The sequence below is a fragment of the Leucoraja erinacea genome, chromosome 1 (genome assembly GCF_028641065.1).
Source record: "Leucoraja erinacea ecotype New England chromosome 1, Leri_hhj_1, whole genome shotgun sequence".
In the NCBI taxonomy this organism is placed as follows: Eukaryota; Metazoa; Chordata; class Chondrichthyes; order Rajiformes; family Rajidae; genus Leucoraja; species Leucoraja erinaceus.
This window is the reverse complement of record NC_073377.1, coordinates 8,627,131-8,646,521: the sequence shown is the minus strand read 5'-3', so window position 1 is coordinate 8,646,521 and position 19,391 is coordinate 8,627,131. Positions and strand designations below refer to the sequence as shown.

Sequence of the window (19,391 nt, the reverse complement as noted above, 5' to 3'; positions counted from 1 at the left end):
CAGGGTGGAGGTAGGTAGCAAAGGTGATGCAACTGAATTCTGAGCAATACAGTCATCTATGTAACACACAGGGAGGTGAGGGAGGAGGCTTGAGTTGTTTTGAAACTGTTCTACACATTCTACGAAGAGACATGCGTAACTTGGGCCCATCTGTGACAACCTTTGATCTGGAAGAGCTGAATGGAGTTGAATGAGGGGATGCTCAATGTGAGATCAGAGAAGTCCTCAACACAGAACTTGATCTACCAGGCAGTCATGGTCCCTCCCCACTTATATTTTTGTGGCGACCTGGACTACCTCCAATTCAGTGAAAGGATAAGCAAACCGATGTGAGAGTTCTCTCCCAGACCAACATTCCCAGCCTGGGGACACTGAATTGAAGAGTTGGACTGGCCATATGCCCACCATTAGACGGCCGTATCAGGTATTCTACAGTTCCATCATCGGTAAAGATTACCAGGTAGACGGTGGAAAATATTCAAGGATGCGCTTAATGCCTTGTTGGAATGTAACATCCTGACCGACTCCTGAGTGTCTCTGGCCCATGAAGATCAGTAGAAAGGAATATTTGGAATGGTATTGAGAGCCTCATCTTTGTACTGAGAGCACAAGATGACCCAGGATTAGCAACAAAATGAGCACAGTCGTATTGGTGCCATGATATCAACCTGGATACACTTTTTCTCACAGTGAGTGGTGAGTCTGTGGAATTCTCTGCCTCAGAGGGCGGTGGAGGCAGGTTCAAGAGAGAGCTAGATAGGGCTCTTAAAAATAGCGGAGTCAAGGGATATGGGTAAAAGGCAGGAACGGGGTACTGATTGGGGATGATCAGCCATGATCACATTGAATGGCGGTGCGGGCTCGAAGGGCCGAATGGCCTACTCCTGCACCTATTGTCTATTGTCTATTGTCTATTGTCTATTTGTATCAACCTCTCCCTCAATATCAGCAAAATAAAGATGTTGGTCATCGATTTCAGAAAGAGGGGTGAAGGACATGTCCAAGTCCACATGTCCAATGGTGATGAAGTGGAGATGTTCGAGAGCTTTAAGCTCCTGTGTGTAAATATCACCAACAATTGACCTGTCCTAAACAAATTCACGGGTTGGCCAAAAAACATACCAATGCCTCGACTTCCTCGGAAGACAAGGCAGGTTCAACATTTCAACAAGTCTCTCTTATCAATTTCTAAAGATGCATCAAAGAATGAATTAATCTTATTGGGATGCATCACCACATGGTTTGGCAACTGCTCTGCCCAAGATCGCCAGAAATTGCAGTGTTGTGAACACAGCTCAGTGCATCACACAGACTAGTCATCTCCCCATCCATTCCATCTACAATTTCCGCTCCTTCGGAAAAGCAGCCAACATAACAGGAACATTTATCATCCCAGTCCCTTTCTCTTCTCCCCTTTCGAGTTGAGAAGTAGATACTAAAACGTCAAAGCACCTACCACCAGATTCAGACTCTCACATGCGGTTCCCGGAGGTTGCAGGTGGTTGCCGGAGGTTGTAGGTAGTGGAAGCAGGTAGGGAGACTGACAAAAACCTCCGGGAATCGCACAGAAACCTTAGGTGGGGCGCAAAGTCTCCAGAGGTTTCCTTTCAGGTTTCCTAAGTGGGACAGGGGCATAAGGGTTGCATCATTGTTATAAATGAATGTATATAATGGACCTAAATGAACCATACTGATACACTTGTTAATGCACCGTACCGTAATTACAGGGAAAGAAGGAACATAAGAAAGTAAGAATATAGGAGCAGGAGTAGGCAACTCGGAGCCTAGAGTCCGCCCCACCACTTAATATGAACGTGGCCGACTTACCCCGATTCTTCATATAAACCCTTCAACTACACTCCCCCCTCCTCAATCATCAATCATTCAGATTCAATTTAATTTTTTTTTTTAATTGTCATTGTCTGTGTACAGTACAGAGACAACGAAATGCATTTCCTCAATCATCTAGCCTCCGCAACTCTCTGGAGTAGAGAATACCAGATGCTTCACCCACCCTCCACCCCTCACCACCCACTCCCATCCCACCTTTGAGTTGGAGTCTGGAATTTAGTTTATTGTCACGTGTACCGAAGTACAATGAAAAGCTTTTGTTGCGTGCAACCAGTCAGCGGGAAGATTATACAATCGAGCCATTCAGATTGTACAGAAGGCTAGAAGCAGGCTGGGAGAGAGAGAGGTAAAACATTAAGCTAATTTATGTAGAGCAAAACATAAAGTACTGGAGGAACTCCGCGGGTCAGCAACATTTTTAACAGTAATAGACAGACTACTTTTCTGGTTGAGACCCTTCAGTCCTGGCCAGAAACATCGCTTGTCCATTTCCTCCACAGGTTCTGCCTGACCACTGCGTTCCTCCAGCACTTTGTGTTTGGTTCCATATTCCAGCATATGCAGTTTCTCGTGCCTCGATCAATAGCTGGACATTGAGTTTCTAACATCACAGTCATTCCCCACTTCAGAAGCTTTTCACAGATTACAGTGGATAACTAGCAGGAACGAAGCCATCTGGTAATAAGAGCAAACCCGCAGAGACAAAGGCAGTCTTGCAGCGTCAGGGACCCGGGTTCGATCCTGACTTGGGGTGCTGTCTGCACAGAGTTTGCACTGTAACCACTTGGGCTTTCACCGGGTGCTCTGGTTTCCTTTCATATTCCAAAGCCGTGCAGGTTTGTAGGTTAATTGGCTTGGTAAAGTTATAAATTGCCCCTAGCATGTAGGATGCATGCTGGACAACATGGAACTGATGGATTGTTGGTCGGCATGGACTCGGTGGGCTGAAGGGTCTGTTTCCACGCTGTATGTCCAAACTGAAAACAAAACTGAACTTTCAGTGGGACATGGTCTAGCTTGACTTGGTATCTTTGTTTCCGATTGTTAAGGAAAACGTAAGGACCACGGCTTTTGTTACAGGCAGACAAACAACTGGAGCTATGATCGTTCACATACGTACAAATCAAATGCACATCACATTTGAAGTGGGCTGTTCTTTCCTTTTTTTTTAAACGTTTCTAATAATTGTACAGTTGCAATTGGCCACGATGTTGCCATTATATCTAAACTACGCCAGCATTTAAACAGCAGCGTGTGGTATTTTTAAAAAATTTCCTTGAATAACCGCAGATTCTGCCATGCAATCAAATGGAAAGTAATGCAGAGTGAAGAGGCGGTGACACAGGAGATGGTCCCTGAGGAGAGGGCAAATGTCTGCTAAAGTTGCAATGAAGATGATGCGAGGCATATTTCGCACTTGGGCAGATGCACGACTGTCCTTCCTCACCTGCCCTGCACTTCATTGTTAACCTTGCAACGATTTGTCTTCCTTATCTCTTGCGAAACTGGTGTGGGCATCGTCTTTGCGGATCTAGTGAGGGAAAAGAAACGGAGATCCCTTCAGTTCATGTTCATATGTTCTAGGTGCAGAATTAGGCCATTCGGCCCATCAAGTCTACTCCGCCATTCAATCATAGCTGATCTATCTTTCCCTCTCAACCTCATTCTCCTGCCTTCTCCCCATAACCCCTGGCACCCGTACTAATCCAGAACAAGGGGTCACAAGGGGTCACAAGGGGTCACAGTTTAAGGATAAAGGGGAAGTATTTTAGGACGGAGATGAGAAAAACATTTTTCACACAGTGAATGGAGAATCTGTTGAATTCTCTGCCACAGAAGGTAGTTGAGGCCAGTTTATTGGCTATATTTAAGAGGGAGTTAGATGTGGCCCTTGTGGCTAAAGGGATCAGAGGGTATGCAGAGAAGGCAGGTACAGCATACTGAGTTGGACGATCAGCTATGATCATATTGAATGGCGGTGCAGGCTCGAAGGGCCCAATGGCCTACTCCTGCACCTATTTTCTATGTTTCTATGTAATCAAGAATCTGTCAATCTCCGCCTTAAAAATATCCATTGACTTGGCCACAACAGCCGTCTGTGGCAAAGAATCCCACAGATTCACCACCCTCTGACTAAAGAAATTCCTTCTCCTCTCTTTAAGTAAGTTAAGCGCCTAGTGAAATATATCGATGTCCTTATCAATATGTAACACCAAAGATCAATAAATATCAGTACTTACACTTTTTCCGACGATGCATGATGACCAAAAGGATGGAAATAAGAAACAGAAGGTTGCAGGTGATCAGAGATCCCCAGATAGTCCAGTCGCAGGTATACTCTGGAAAAACAGCACCAGTGCACGTTAACAGGGCCCAATACCGATATAAAGCAATGGACACATTTCAGCAACTGCAGGGCAGCACCACCCCATGCTACCGGGTGAAGTCACACAGAACATGCAGGTTCTGATCCCTTTTTAAATGCCCCTGTCCCACTTAGGAAACCTGAACGCGAACCTCTGGAGACTTTGGGCCCCACCCAAGGTTTCCGTGCTGTTCCCGGAGGTTGCAGGTGGTTGCCAGAGTTTGCAGGTAGTGGAAGCAGGTAGGGAGACTAACAAAAACCTCCGGGAACCTCTGGGAACCGCACGGAAACCTTGGGTGGGGCGCAAAGTCTCCAGAGGTTTCCATTCAGGTTTCCTAAGTGGGACAGGGGGGGTTAGTGTCATGGGCAGAAGACAGAAGAATGGGATTCAGAGAGAAAGATAGATAGAAACATAGAAACATAGAAATTAGGTGCAGGAGTAGGCCATTTGGCCCTTCGAGCCTGCGCCGCCATTCAATATGATCATGGCTGATCATCCAACTCAGTATCCCGTACCTGCCTTCATACCCTCTGATCCCAACAAGGGCCACATCTAACTCACTCTTAAATATAGCCAATGAACTGGCCTCAACTACCCTCTGTGGCAGAGAATTCCAGAGATTCACCACTCAGATCAGCCATGATTGAATGATGGAGTGGACATGATGGGCCGATCAGCCTAATTCTGCTCTTATAATTTATGAACATGAACTTATGACATGACCAGCAGATCCGGCTGATACAATGGTAAGAGAAAACCTGAGCCAATATCAGAGATGGAAGATGTGGTGCATTCTAGTGCAGTCAGAGAAAGTGAGTGACTTGAAGTTGTGGAATTCAAACTTTAATTCAGACGTTTTTCACTGAGAGAGTGGTGGATGGAACGAGCTGCCAGAGGAGATAGTTAAGGCAGGTACTATAACGACACTTAAAAGACATTTAGACAGCACATGGATAGGAAAGTTTTAGAGGGATATGGGGCAAATGTGGGCAGGTGGGACTAGCATAGATTGGGTATCTTAGTCGACATGGGTAAGTTGGGCTGAATGGCCCATTGACCGGCTGGATGGCTCTAATAGAAAAAAATATGCAATGTGCCCAGATGGAAGATAAGTTGTTGTTCGTCAAGTTTTGATGGACTTTGACGAATGAATGAGTCTTAGAGTCATGCAACACTGAAACGGATCTTTCAATCCAACTCGATCATGCCGACCAAGATGCCCCATCTAAGATAGTCCCATTAGTCTGTAATTCAAGTGACTTTTAAATATTGTCATTGTACATGCCACAACTACCTCCTCTGCCATTTTATTCCATATACCCACCAAGCTTTATGTGAAAAACGTTGCCCCTAAGGTTCCTATTAAATCCACCTCCCTCACCTACGTTATCTAGTTCTTAATTCCCCTAACCTGGGGAAAAGACTCTGAATATTCACCATATCAATTCCCCTCGTGATTGTATGCACCTTCATATCATTCGGCGCTCCAAGAAATACTGTTACAGCCTGCCTAATCTCTCTTTAAATCGCATGCCCTCAAGTCCTGGCAACATCCATGTAAATTTTCTCTGCACTCTTTTCAGCTTAATTACATCCTTCCTTTAGCAGGGTGACCAAAATTGAACAATTTATTCTATATGTGTCTCCACCAACGTCTTGTGCAACTTTGATACCTAATACACTGACTGATGGCCAATGTACCAAAACCTTTCTTTCCCATCCTATCCACCTGTGATGTCATTTTCAGGGAACTATCCTCAGTACTGCTAGATCCCTCTACCACAGTCCCAGGGACCTGCCATTCACTACCAAAGTCCTGCCCTGGTTTGACTTATTTTTAGAGTGATACAGCGTGGAAACAGGACGTTCGGCGCACCAAGTCCACACCGACCAGCGATCCTCGCACTCTAAAGCTATCCTACAGATACTAGGGACAATTTACAATTTTAACAAGCCAATTAACCTACAAATCTGCATGTCTTTGAAGTGTGGGAGGAAACCGGAGCTCCCGGGGAGAACGTACAAACTCTGTACAGACAGCACCCGAGGTCAGGATCGAACCCGGGTCTCTGGCACTGTAAGGCAGCAATTCAACTGCTGCACCACCATGCCTCCCTTGTCAATCAGACATCCTTACACATAGGTGGACACTAAATGCTGGAGTAACTCAGTGGGTCAGGCAGCATCTCTGGTGAGAAGGAATGGGACTGTTCCATCAGGGACTGGATTGTTTTTAGTGTTATTATGTGTGAAATGTTTTAAATTTCATGTGCGATGCTCCGGTATTCCCTGGGAAACGTCTTTTCATTTTGCACTGTACAACTGTTGCTTGCAAGATGACAATAAAGGTTGATTGATTGAAGTTTTGGGTCAAGATCCTTCTTCCTTACACATATCTGCCCTGCTCTTCACTTTAATAGGAACATGCATGCTTTGAACTCTCACCGCATGCTTTTAAAAGAATCCCATTTTCCAGACATCCCTTTGCCTGTAAGCAACCTACTTCATTTTAGCTTTTGCAAATAGCTGACAAATATCGTCAAAGTTGACCTTGCGAACAATTCAGAAGTTTAACATGAGGATCAGCCTTTTCTTTACCCATGGGGACACAAGGAACAGCAGATGCTGATTTGCAAAATAAGAAAAAGTACTGGATAACTTAGTGGATCAGCCAACATCTCAGTTTAGTTTATTATTGTCACCTGTACTAAGATATAGTGACATTTGGGTGCTATCACCAACGAAAAGACCATACACAAGTACAATCAAGCTGCCCACAGTGCAAAGTTAACGGTTAAAGGGTATAACATTTAGTGCACAGATATCATCTGTGAAGCACACGGATAGGCAACCTTTCAGGTCGGGATGCTTCTTCAGATCTATCCTTATCTATAATTATTTTAAAGTTAATACAATCATGGTCAATGGACCCAAAAGACTTGTGCAATGACACTTCAATCTCTTGCTCTTTCCAATTTCCTAAGTGTAGGTCAAGCTCCCTTGTGGGGCCCTCCACTTATTGGCTAAGGAAACATTCCTGAACACATTTGATAAATTCCACCCTATCCAAGCCATTGACACCATGACGGCCCCAATCTATTTTGGGAAAGTTAAAATCCCTTGTTATGACAAACCTACTAGTATGACACCTATTGGTCTGGCTGTTGTCTGCAATCTTCCGGCATTTTTGTTCCTCTAATTCCAGTTGACTATTTGGGGGCCTTTAGTAAATTCCCAACAAGGTGATCATCCACTTTTTAATTCTCAGCTCCAGCCATATAGCTTGACTGGATGAACCATCAATAATGTCATCTCAGACAATTATAACCATATAGCCATACAATTGCCGTGACAATCTCTTCAATCAGTAAAGCAAGCAACTCTCCCTCCTCTTTTCAGTGTAAACCAGCATCTGCAGTTCCTTCCGACACAATCGCACCCAATGCATTGCACTAATTTTGAAGAAGGTTAAGTGAATCGCTACTTGGTCCAGAGGGACTGTTCGTGTTTGAATCCACTGGGATGACTCGAGATCCCTGTTGTCCCAGTTCTCCTTCCCACTCCCACACTGAATTCTCTGTCAGTGGTCTCACACACTATTCATAACAAGGCCTAACGCAGGCCTGAGCAACAACACCCTATCTTCCATCTGGGTACACTGCAGCATTCTGGACCATATACTAAATACTGAAGCTTCAAGTAACTTGCTTTTTCAGTGCATCCAACATTTACAGTATTTTTATTTTTATTTTTATTTTCCCATTCTCACTTGGTGTATACTTTCTGCTCGGTACCGATGCCTTCGGCCAAAGTGTTTCTGTGCTGTAAGATTCCATAACGCCATGAGAATTTCTTCAAAAAGGTATTACTTAAGGTTTTAAATGTAGAAACTGAGATCTCCAATTAATGCTTTTTGAACATGATGTGCAGTTGGGTAACAAGTGCTTTTAGAAACACAAAAACATTAAAGCATTTTTCACCAACTCCCTCCATATACAGTACGTACTCGGTTCTCTCTCAGATCTCTCTTGATCCTTCCTCCCCCCCCACGCATACACACACACATCCGCACACAAACACACACACACACTCACACAAACATACACACACAATGACAGACAAGCACAAGCACACAAACATATGTACACGCACACACACACGCATACAAGCACACACACACATACACGCACACACACACACATGCACGCAAACACACACACACACACACACATGCACGCACACACACATATGTATAGTATATATAGGTTCTTTATTGTCATTATAACATGTAAACATGTACAACAAAATTAAAAATGCCAACCAGTCAGTGCACCATTCACACATTATCTAAAAGCTAACGATACGTAAAAGAGAAATATCTAAAATAAACAACTAAAATAAATAACATGAAAAAAACAAGCATAAACACACAACCATACATTCTTCTGTCGATTGCACAATCCCTTTGGTATGTAGCGCACCTGCGCTCATTTGGTGGCTACATTAAGTGTAGTTATTGCTGTGGGATAAAAACTGTTTTTGAGTCTTTTTGTCCTTGTCCTCATTGATCTGTACCGTCTGCCTGACGGTAACAGTTCAAACAGGGAGTGTCCGGGGTGGGAAATGTCCTTTATAATGTTCTGGGATTTCTTGAGACAGTGGGAACGTACACATGCACATACACACATCCACACATACGCACACACATGCACACACACCCACATACACACACAATAACCATATAACAATTCCAGCATGGAAACAGGCCATCTCGGCCCTACAAGTCCGTGCCGAACAACTTTTTTTTCCCTTAGTCCCACCCTGCCTGCACTCATACCATAACCCTCCATTCCCTTCTCATCCATATGCCTATCCAATTTATTTTTAAATTATACCAATGAACCTGCCGCCACCACTTCCACTGGAAGCTCATTCCACACCGCTATCACTCTCTGAGTAAAGAAGTTCCCCTTCATGTTACCCCTAACACAACACACACACACACACACACACATACACGTCTTCACTAAGAGGTCTCAGGACAATCCACACACAAACCTCTGACTCAATTTGTTCAACAAAACTTACTCCTACACTTTCCTCTTCGAAGATCACTTCCAGGGAGTGTACAACTCCGTCTAGTGACTGATGCCACCGTAACATTTGGCTTTTCAAATGAGGCCCATAAAAAACTACTTTTTGATGTAAGAATCTCTGATGACCTTGGGATATCTAAAAATTTTAAGGTAAACTATGTTCTTTCCAAGCGCACACAAGACACGGCCAATATGTGGTTAAATGGTGCAAGCTGTTCATTTAAGTGTTGGTTGGGTGATAAATATTGCCCAATAGAGCATCTTTCAGTAGCTGCAATAAATTATTTTTGATCCAAAGCAGAAGTAGAAATCTTAGACCCAACAGGTCAAACAGGTGAAGGAGTTGATTCTGTTGTGTATTTCCCATGCATTCATTCTGCAAATGGTGGGAAGTTGAAGATTTGAACAATTAGTGATTATATTTTTTATCTAATTTGTTGAATTATTCATTAATTATTTTCACGATCAGTGCGTCACTGGCATGGCCAACATTTATTGCTCCCTCCACCAACCAGTGAATTGGATGGCATGTTAGATCATTTCAGATGCCACGTCTGGGCCTGGAGCCCGGGACAGATGAGGACGGTAAGTTTTGTTCTGGAAGCACCAGACTGGAGCCCCTTGGACCAGATGAGGGTACGGTAGAAGTTACGGGATACTGAGTTGGATGATCAGCCATGATCATCCAGGCTCGAAGACATTTCCTGCACCAGACAGGTATGTTTCTATTTTCAGACAGGTTCTTACTACAACTTTTACCATTCTGAGGTCACCATCACTACTAACTAGTTTATTTTTCTTTACCTTCAGATTCGAAATTATAACAAAGAAGTTCGACCCACAATGCTGGGGTAACTCAGCGGGACAGGCAGCATCTGTGGATAAAAGGAATGAGAGATACTGCCTGTCCCGCTGAGTTACTCCAGCATTTTGTGTCTAATTTCAGTGTAAACCAGCATCTGCAGTTCCATCTTACACATTAGAAATTATAACAGATGATCACCAGCCTCGAGGCTCCAGCTGGAATATACGGGGAGGTGAAAGTTTCACCATGGTCTTGGTGTGTAAAGGACCTCAGGCCCATGGCATTATCGAAGGATATACATTGGTCTCCATCTGCCCTCCAATGAATCAAATTAGGCCAAATGCACCAGGTCCATTCTCCCCAAAGAGCTATCTAATTATCCTCCTGACCCTGCTCTCTCCCCATAAACCCAGATAGTTATTCCCCCCTTTCTCAGTTTGTCTCAAATTCCCTGTTTGAACATCTCAACACAACAAATAAATGGATTCCCCCTCTCAGGGATTTATACTTTGAATATTGGCGAATGGTTTTCGTTTAGCTTAGTTTAGTTTATTGTCACGTGTATAGAGGCGCAGTCAACAACTTTTGTTGCGTTAGGGTTACGGTCAGGGTTAGTTTATGTCTTGTGAAGATAGTTTAAATTATACACTCCCCAAGAACAAATTAGATGTATTTTTGGTCAAGATTTACGATGGTCAAATCCAGCGTGTTGGGCACAGACATTGTGGACCGAAGGGCCTGTTCTTGTGCTGTTCTTTTCTGTAGCAGCAAGGAACAGCAGATGCTGGTTTACAAACAAAAAGACACGAAGTGCTGGGTTAACATTAGCGGGTCAGGCAGCATCTCTGATGAACATGGATAGTGAAGTTGCGGGTCGGGGCCATTCTTCAGACTGTAGAAGGGTCCCAACCCGAAACGTCGCCTATTCACGTTCTCCAGAGATGCTGCATGACCCGCTGAGTTACTCCGGCAATTGTGTGTCTATCTTCGGTATATACCGGCATTTTCAGTTCCTGCCGGCATTTTCAGTTCCTGCCTACACACCGATTTGTTTTTACCAGATTGAATCTATTACCGCGATGGCCGCGCATAACTTTATTATTTGTGAGCAGAAATGCAGGGATGTATCTTACAATGAATGTTATTCAGCATTAAACTGGAGAGACTCTGAAAGCAATGCGGGCGGACCAGTCATGTCTTAACTATCGAAACGGCCTCCGCTGTTTCTATAAAAGGGGGACCCGTCCCCTAAATAGGAAAGGGGTGAGAGACGCGGGGTTGTGCGGTTGTGCGACCCGAAACGTTGTTCATTTCTCCAGTACGTATCAACAGAGGCAGAATAGCTCCACTGAAAGCCTTTGGGGTAAGACGTCAAATCGCCCCGACTGTCCTTTGAAACTAACCCGCAATAAATGTAACGTTCTTATCAATGAAGACTCGAAATACGTGAATCAAATCTTGACCGTTTGTCTCAAATCATACATTTGAGCGCTCTCTTTAAAAAAAATAGCGTTTAAAGATAATTTAGAGCAGAAATCCCTGGGATAAAAATTAGATTTATTTCTCGCGAAGGGTTGTTCAAAAGGGGTGGGCGGTGTTGAAACCACCCGAAATAGGGGAATAAAATACAAGAACACAAAGTGCTGGAGTTACTCAGCGGGTCAGGCAGCATCGCTGGAGAACACGGATAGGCGACGTTTCTGCTCGGGACCTTTCTTCAGATTGAGGGTCACTTCTTCAAGAAGTTATCCCGGCCAGAAACGTCGCCTATCCACGTTGTCCAGGGATCAGTGGATATGTTGTAAGGCAGAGATACTTAGATTCTTGTTTAGTACAAGTGTCAGGGATTATGCGCTGAAGAACGTGGTTAGGAGGGAAAGATAGATCAGCCACGATTGAATGGCGGAGTAGACTTGATGGGCCGAATTGCCGGATTCTGGTCAGATCACTTATGGCATGAGGTGCTGCCTGGCCCGCTGATGTACTCCAGGACTCTGTGTCCTTTTGAGACTAGGCTTGTATTCACGGGAGTTTAGAAGGATGAGGGGGAAATTCTTATAGAAACATATAAAATTATAAAAGGACTGAACAAGCTAGATGCAGGAAAAATGTTCCCAATGTTGGGCGAGTCCAGAACCAGAATGAAGAGGAGGTCATTTAAGACTGAGGTGAGAAAAAACTATTTCACCCAGAGAGTTGTGAATTTATGGAATTCCCTGCCACAGAGGGCAGTGGAGGCCAAATCACTGGATGGATTTAAGAGAGAGTTAGATAGAGCTCTAGGGGGCTAGTGGAGTCAAGGGATATGGGGAGAAGGCAGGCACGGGTTATTGATAGGGGACGATCAGCCATGATCACAATGAATGGCGGTACTGGCTCGAAGAGCCGAATGGCCTCCTCCTGCACCTATTTTCTATGTTTCTATGTAAACCAACATCAGCAGTTCCTTGTTTTTAGGGTGGAAACAATGGGAGAGGGCAGGGCAGGATAATTAGATAGCTAATCCCAAACGCATCTGACCACGTTTGCTACAGTGTAGTGTGGATGGAGACCAATAGGTAGGTATCCGTTTGCAATTGAATCGGCCCAAAGTTCCTTTAGACTCCAAACTGAACTGAATCTTCCCCTTGCCGATATATGGATGGATGGGATTTTCAGACTTATCGCGGAAAGCCTGGTTACATTGTGAAAGGATTGCCAGTATGGATTATGTCAGAAGCTCGGAGATCAAAAACGTTAACCCACCAGCATAATCAAGGACCAGCCTCACCCCGATCACTCCTTCTTCTCCCTTCTCCCATCGGGCTAGGGGTACAGAAGGGTGAAAACGCATAGCTCCAGATTCAGGGACAGTTTCTTCCCAGCTGTTATCAGGCAACCGTTCGGTCATCAACCATCATTTTTGAAGAGGTTACTCGGGAACTTGATGAGGGTAAAACAGTGGATGTTGTCTATATGGACTTCAGTTTGACAAGGTTCCACATGGAAGGTTGGTTAAGAAGATTCAATTGTTGGGTATTAATGGTGGAGTAGCAAGATGGATTCAACAGTGGCTGAATGGGAGATACCAGAGAGTAATGGTGGATAACTGTTTGTCAGGTTGGAGGCCGGTGACTAGTGGGGTGCCTCGGGGATCTGTGTTGGGTCCACTGTTGTTTGTCATATACATCAATGATCTGGATGATGTTGTGGTAAATTGGATTAGTAAGTATGCAGATGATACTAAGATAGGTGGTGTTGTGGATAATGAAGTAGATTTTCAAAGTCTACAGAGAGATTTAGGCCATTTGGAAGAGTGGGCTGAAAGATGGCAGATGGAGTTTAATGCTGATAAGTGTGAGGTGCTACATCTTGGCAGGACAAATCAAAATAGGACGTACATGGTAAATGGTAGGGAATTGAGGAATGCAGTAGAACAGATGGGTCTAGGAATAACTGTGCATAGTTCCCTGAAAGTGGAATCTCATGTAGATAGGGCGGTAAAGAAAGCTTTTGGTGTGCTGGCCTTTACAAATCAGAACATTGAGTATAGAAGTTGGGATATAATGTTAAAATTGTACAAGGCATTGGTGAGACCAATTCTGGAATATGGTGTACAATTCGTGTCGCCAAATTATAGGAAGGATGTCAACAAAATAGAGAGAGTACAGGGGAGATTTACTAGAATGTCGCCTGGGTTTCAGCACCTAAGTTACAGAGAAAGGTTGAACAAGATAGGTCTTTATTCTTTGGAGCGCAGATGGTTAAGGGGGGACTTGATAGAGGTCTTTAAAATTATGAGGATAGACAGAGTTGATGAGGAAAAGCTTTTCCCATTGAGAGTAGGGAAGATTCAAACAAGAGGACATGATTTTAAAATTAAGGGACACAAGTTTAGGAGTAACATGAGGGGGAACTTCTTTTCTCAGAGAGTGGTAGCTGTGTGGAATGAGCTTCCAGTGGAAGTGGTGGAGGCAGTTTCGATTTTATCATTTAAAAAATAAATTGGATAGATATATGGACGGGAAAGGAATGGAGGGTTATGGTCTGAGTGCAGGTAGATGGGATTAGGTGAGAGTAAGTGTTCGGCACGGACTAGAAGGGCCGAGATGGCCTGTTTCCGTGCTGTAATTGTTATATGGTTATATCGTTATCCTATCAACAACTACAGAGTGCCCCAGAATAATTGTTCACCTTATTGGAGAATCTCGGACTATCTTTATTCGGACTTTAACCATATAACCATATAACAATTACAGCACGGAAACAGGCCATCTCGACCCTTCTAGTCCGTGTCGAAAACATATTCTCCCCTAGCCCCATATACCTGCGCTCAGACCATAACCCTCCATTCCTTTCCCGTCCACATAACTATCCACTTTACTGGACTTTATCTTGACGAAGCGTTATTCCCTTGATCGTGTAACTGTACACTGCGAATAACTCGATTGTAATCATGTATTGTCTTTCCACGCAACAAAACCGTTCCACTGTACCTCATACGTTCATACGTTGTAGGTGAAGAATTAGGCAGTTCGGCCTATCAAGTCTACTCCGTCATTCAATCATGGGTGATCTATCCTTCCCTCTCAACCCCACTCTCCTGTCTTCTCCCCATAACCACTGATACCCTATTATTAATGAAGAATCTTTCAATCTCCATCTTAAAAATACCCATTGACTTGGCCTCCACACCCGTCTGTGGCAATGAATTCCACAAATTCACCACCCCCCTCTCTCTACAGAAGCTGCCTGACCGGCTGGATATTTCCAGCGATTTTAGCTTGTGTTTCCAAATATCCTCGCCTTCTCACGCCATCTCATAAAAACCTCCATACAACCCAAACATGAATACGACACTTCAGGATTCACTCACTCTAAATCAAAGGCACAAACTTGAATTGCTCCCCTCTCACTAGCGGGTTATTTAATCCAGATATCTGGCGTGGAGAATTCTCCGGCGAAGCTTGGCCACACTCGCTCTCAATGTGATCAGCTAGTCATCCAGAGATGCTGCCTGGCCCACTGGGTTACTCTAGCATGTTGTGCCCATCTTCAGTGTAAACCAGCATCTGCAGTTCTTTCCTACACAGCGAGTAATCCATTGGATTGTAAGGATTGAAATTAAGTTTAAGGTATTTCATCAACCTTGAGCTTCCCATAGAGAGACGGCGCCAGCGAGGTCATTTTCCAGACTCTCTCCACGCCCACAGATAGACATCTCTCACCTTTATTGTCTTGTCCCTTCTTGCCCCGCAACGAAGGTTTCTTGTACACGTTGATTCTGCGGAACCTTGTAGTTGGAGGCGGCGAAGTCACTTTCGCTCTCTCTGGAACTGAATCGATACAATATTTTGTGAATTTCGCGCCACCGTGTTGGTTACCGAAGCCAACAAAGGCCGTAATTAATAACACGCTCCAACGCCTGCCTCTGTTAGGAGGCCTGTCAATGACGGCCGGCCAATATACTCCGGGTAATTAGAACAATATTAACATAGGACAAACAATTCTAAACCTTGCCTGGAACCATTTCCAAGTAAACTAAAGCCATCGGAATAAACGGTGGAGTTCCTGGCATATAATGAACGTATAATTTTTCATAATGAACAGCTTTTAATTCCCAATGACTTCAACAAATGCTGAAACGACCACACGCCTAAGATGGTACTGCCAATGCCCTCACGCCGCCTCTATAATAGTTTTATTTTTTTGCTGTCATCAACTCGAAAGATCTTTCCTTAGTAGCCACTGGTGGCTTTCAGAATGCTTTGACTTTTAAAAGCTATTTAAATTGCATTGGATACGTGTACACGTGTGTGCATGTTTGACTGCGTGTGCAGATGTTGGTTTAAACCGAAGAGACACAGAACACGAGTCTGTGAGCGGTGTATGTGTTTGAGCGTGTATGTGCGCGTTTGAGTGTGTGCACATTTGTGTGGTGCGTGTTCTAGTGTGTGCGAGTTCGAGTGTTTGTGCGCGTGTTTGAGTGTGTGTGTTAGAGTGTGTGTTTGTGTGAGCTTGAGTGTGTGCGATATTCAGCGTGTGTGTGAGCGTGAGTGTATGTGTCATTGAGTGTGTGTGCTTGAGTATGTGTGTGTGTTTGAGTGAGTGCTTGTGTGTGTGTGTTTGAGTGTGTGTGCTGGAATGTGTGTACTTGAGTGTGTGCTTGAGTGTGTGTGTTTGAGAGTGTGTGTTTGAGTGTGTGTGAGTGTGTGTGTTTGAGAGTGTGTGTTTGAGTGTGCATGCTTGTGTGAGTGTGTGTGTGTTTGTGTGTGTGCTTGCGTGTGTCTGAGTGTGTATACTTGAGTGTGTGTGTTTGAGTGTGTGTGAGTGTGTGTGTGTGTGTGTGTGTTTGTGTGTGTGCTGGTGTGTGTGTGTTTGAGTGTGTGTGAGTGTGTGTGTGAGTGTGTGTGTTTGCGTGTGCGTGTGTCTGAGTGTGTGTACTTGAGTGTGTGTGTTTGAGTGTGTCTGAGTGTGTGTACTTGAGTGTGTGTGTTTGAGTGTGTATGTTTGAATGTGAGTGTGTGTGTTTGCGTGTGTGCTTGAGTGTGAGTGTGTGTGTTTGCGTGTGTGCTTGAGTGTGTGTGTCCTTGAATGTGAGTGGGTGTGCGCGAGTTGAGTGCGTATGTTGCCACAGCTCATGGCATCAAGAAAGACATAACAAAGCTGAGTTACTTCAGCTTTCCGTATTACTCTCAGTCTGAAGAAGGTTTATTGCATCAAGGACGCCCTTACCTACAGTCACCACACTTCCACCCCCGAGGTGGGCTATTCGTGATGTCAACATCAGACAGTGGTAGGTCCCGTTGTCCGCCAGGCTCAGGTTTTTGATCACCAAGCTGAAGTATTGACTAATGCTGCTTTCCACCAAATGGAAGCGGTCGCTTATCCCCGATCCCCGGCGAATTACCCGCATGATATCGAGCGATATGACAAGTTGCGACACGGCGTTGTCGTCCAGTCTGTACCAGAAGAGCCGGCCGAGTGGCCCTTTGCCGGAACACTTGAGTTCCAGTCGCTCTCCTTTGGCGGCGAGTACTTCTGCGGGAGTCTGCTCCAGAATGGATTGAAAATGCGCACCTGTTCAGAAAATGCACACTCGTTACACATTTTTATTCCAAACATGCAGTTCATTCTAAAGTCTACCCCCTTGCTCTTTATTCTCTGTAGTTGCATAATCTGCTGTTTACATACTCTGTTGCCGTAAGAATGACATTGTTCTATCTGGGACATATGACGATAACACACTCTTCATTCCCTTGACTCTTGACAAATGAATACTGTTGCAATGGTGTGTAGGAAGAAGCTGCAGATGCTGGTTTAAAACGAAGACACGCACACAAAAAGCTGGAATAACTCAGCGGGTCAGGCAGCATCTCTGGAGAGAAGGAATGTGTGATGTTTCGGGTCGAGACCCTTCTAGCAACAGTAACGTTCAAGGAGAAGCGTTGCCACTAATCAGTAGATCTTCCTACAGGAGAAAAACATTTTTCATACAGAGAGTGGTGAATCTCTGGAATTCTCTGCCACAGAAGGTAGTTGAGGCCAGTTCATTGGCTATATTTAAGAGGGAGTTAGATGTGGCCCTTGTGGCTAAAGGGATCAGGGGGTATGGAGAGATGGCAGGTACAGGATACTGAGTTGGATGATCAGCCATGATCGTATTGAATGGCGGTGCAGGCTCGAAGGGCCGAATGGCCTACTCCTGCACCTATTTTCTATGTTTCTATGTTTCGAAGAGCTCACGCGGACACGATGGGCCGAATGGTCAGATTTTTTGTTGTTGTTTCATGACTCCATAATTACACAGGACACGAGGGACAAAGTTTAAAGGAGACTGCGGGGCAAGTATTTTACACGGGGAGAGGTGGGTGCCTGGAACGCGCTGCCAGGGGCGGTGGTGGAGTCAGATACGATATTGGCACGTAAGAGGCGTTTGGACAGGCACATGGATATGCAGGGACTATGGATAATGTGCAGGCAGGTAAGCGTCAGTGCTGGCATCATGTTCGATGTAGGCATTGCAGGCCGCCGGGCCTGTTCCTGTGTTGTCCTGCTCCATGTTCGATGTTCTAACGGATGCCCCGTTGCACAAACGCTACTCTAGAGAGGTTTTTTTTTTAACCAGAGTAATAATATAACGTGAACACGTTTACTTACCATGTATCCAGCAGTTGAGGATATACATACACCAAAGGAATATCATTTTGACCAGCTGAGCAGATGTTTCTTGCTGGAAATGGCAGGAGGGGATTTTGTTGTGTGAGGTGATACCAGTCGCCCCTCAGTAACTAGGGAGTCTCTATACCCTCGACAACATTTAGCCACCGCTACAGGGCCGCGTCATTCAAACGCCCATGTCATGCAAATATGACTGCAAAGCTCGCGATTGGAGAACCTAACCCTGAGCTCCAGCATTGGTGTCTGAACCAACTATCCCTTTCCTCCCTCCCTCCCCCCCCCTCCTTCCCCCCACCCCCTCCAACAAAAAAATCTGAAAAGGGTCCCGACCCGAATCGTCACCTATCCAGAAATGCTGACTGACCCGCTGAGTTACTCCAACACTTTGCATCCATTTGTGCCGACCAGCATCTGCGGTTCCTTGTTTCTGCATTTTGACTGTTCCACTGCGAAATATCTTAAAGGTACGCTTAGATCTCAACCAGATTTCTTCCCCTATCACCACCCCCCCCCCCCCCCCCCCCCCCCCCCCCAGCCCCCCCCCCCCCAGCGTGAAGAAGGGTCCCGAACCGAACCGAACCCTCACCTATCCATGTTCTCCAGCGATGCTGCCTGTCCCGCTGAAATACTCCAGCACGTTGTTTCCTCCTGCTGGAGTCGACAGTGAAACTCCGTGCAAACGAACACTGTGCTGGGTCAGTCATTAGTCTGTATCCGTGGGATATTGGTGGCCTGTCCAACGTGTAATTATAACATTAAAAAACAAAATATTGTTCAAAATTCAGAACTGTAAACATGTTCTCCGGGGATGCTGCCTGACCCGCTGAGTTACTTACTTGCTGAGTGCCTTGCTTTACAAATCTGTATCTGAAGTTCCTTTTGTCAACAGAAACGCCGGTGCGGGATTCCCAAAAGGTTCATTTGCAGGTTGAGCCGGCGGCAGGGAAGGCCAATGCAATGCCGAGGCATTATAAAAGCAAGGATGCAATACTGATGCTTTATCTAGTACTGGTAGGGCCATGTTTGGAATATTTTGATCAGTTTTGGAACCTATATCCGAGGAACATGTGCTAGCTTTGGAGAGGGTCCAGGGGAGGTTTAAGAGAATGATAC

The 19,391-nt window shown here is 44.9% G+C and overlaps 1 protein-coding gene across 1 annotated transcript; it reads right to left on the bottom strand.

Moving 5' to 3' along the window:
• Positions 1-2,051: 2,051 nt before the first annotated feature.
• On the bottom strand, positions 2,052-18,384 carry LOC129705177 (uncharacterized). Its single transcript, XM_055648671.1, has 5 exons — positions 18,258-18,384; positions 16,833-17,177; positions 15,326-15,433; positions 4,092-4,190; positions 2,052-3,382 (listed from the first exon to the last, which is right to left on the bottom strand). Exons 1-5 carry the CDS (start codon positions 18,301-18,303, stop codon positions 3,342-3,344), a joined length of 639 nt encoding a protein of 212 aa, XP_055504646.1. The 5' UTR covers positions 18,304-18,384; the 3' UTR covers positions 2,052-3,341.
• Between the last annotated feature and the right edge of the window lie 1,007 nt (positions 18,385-19,391).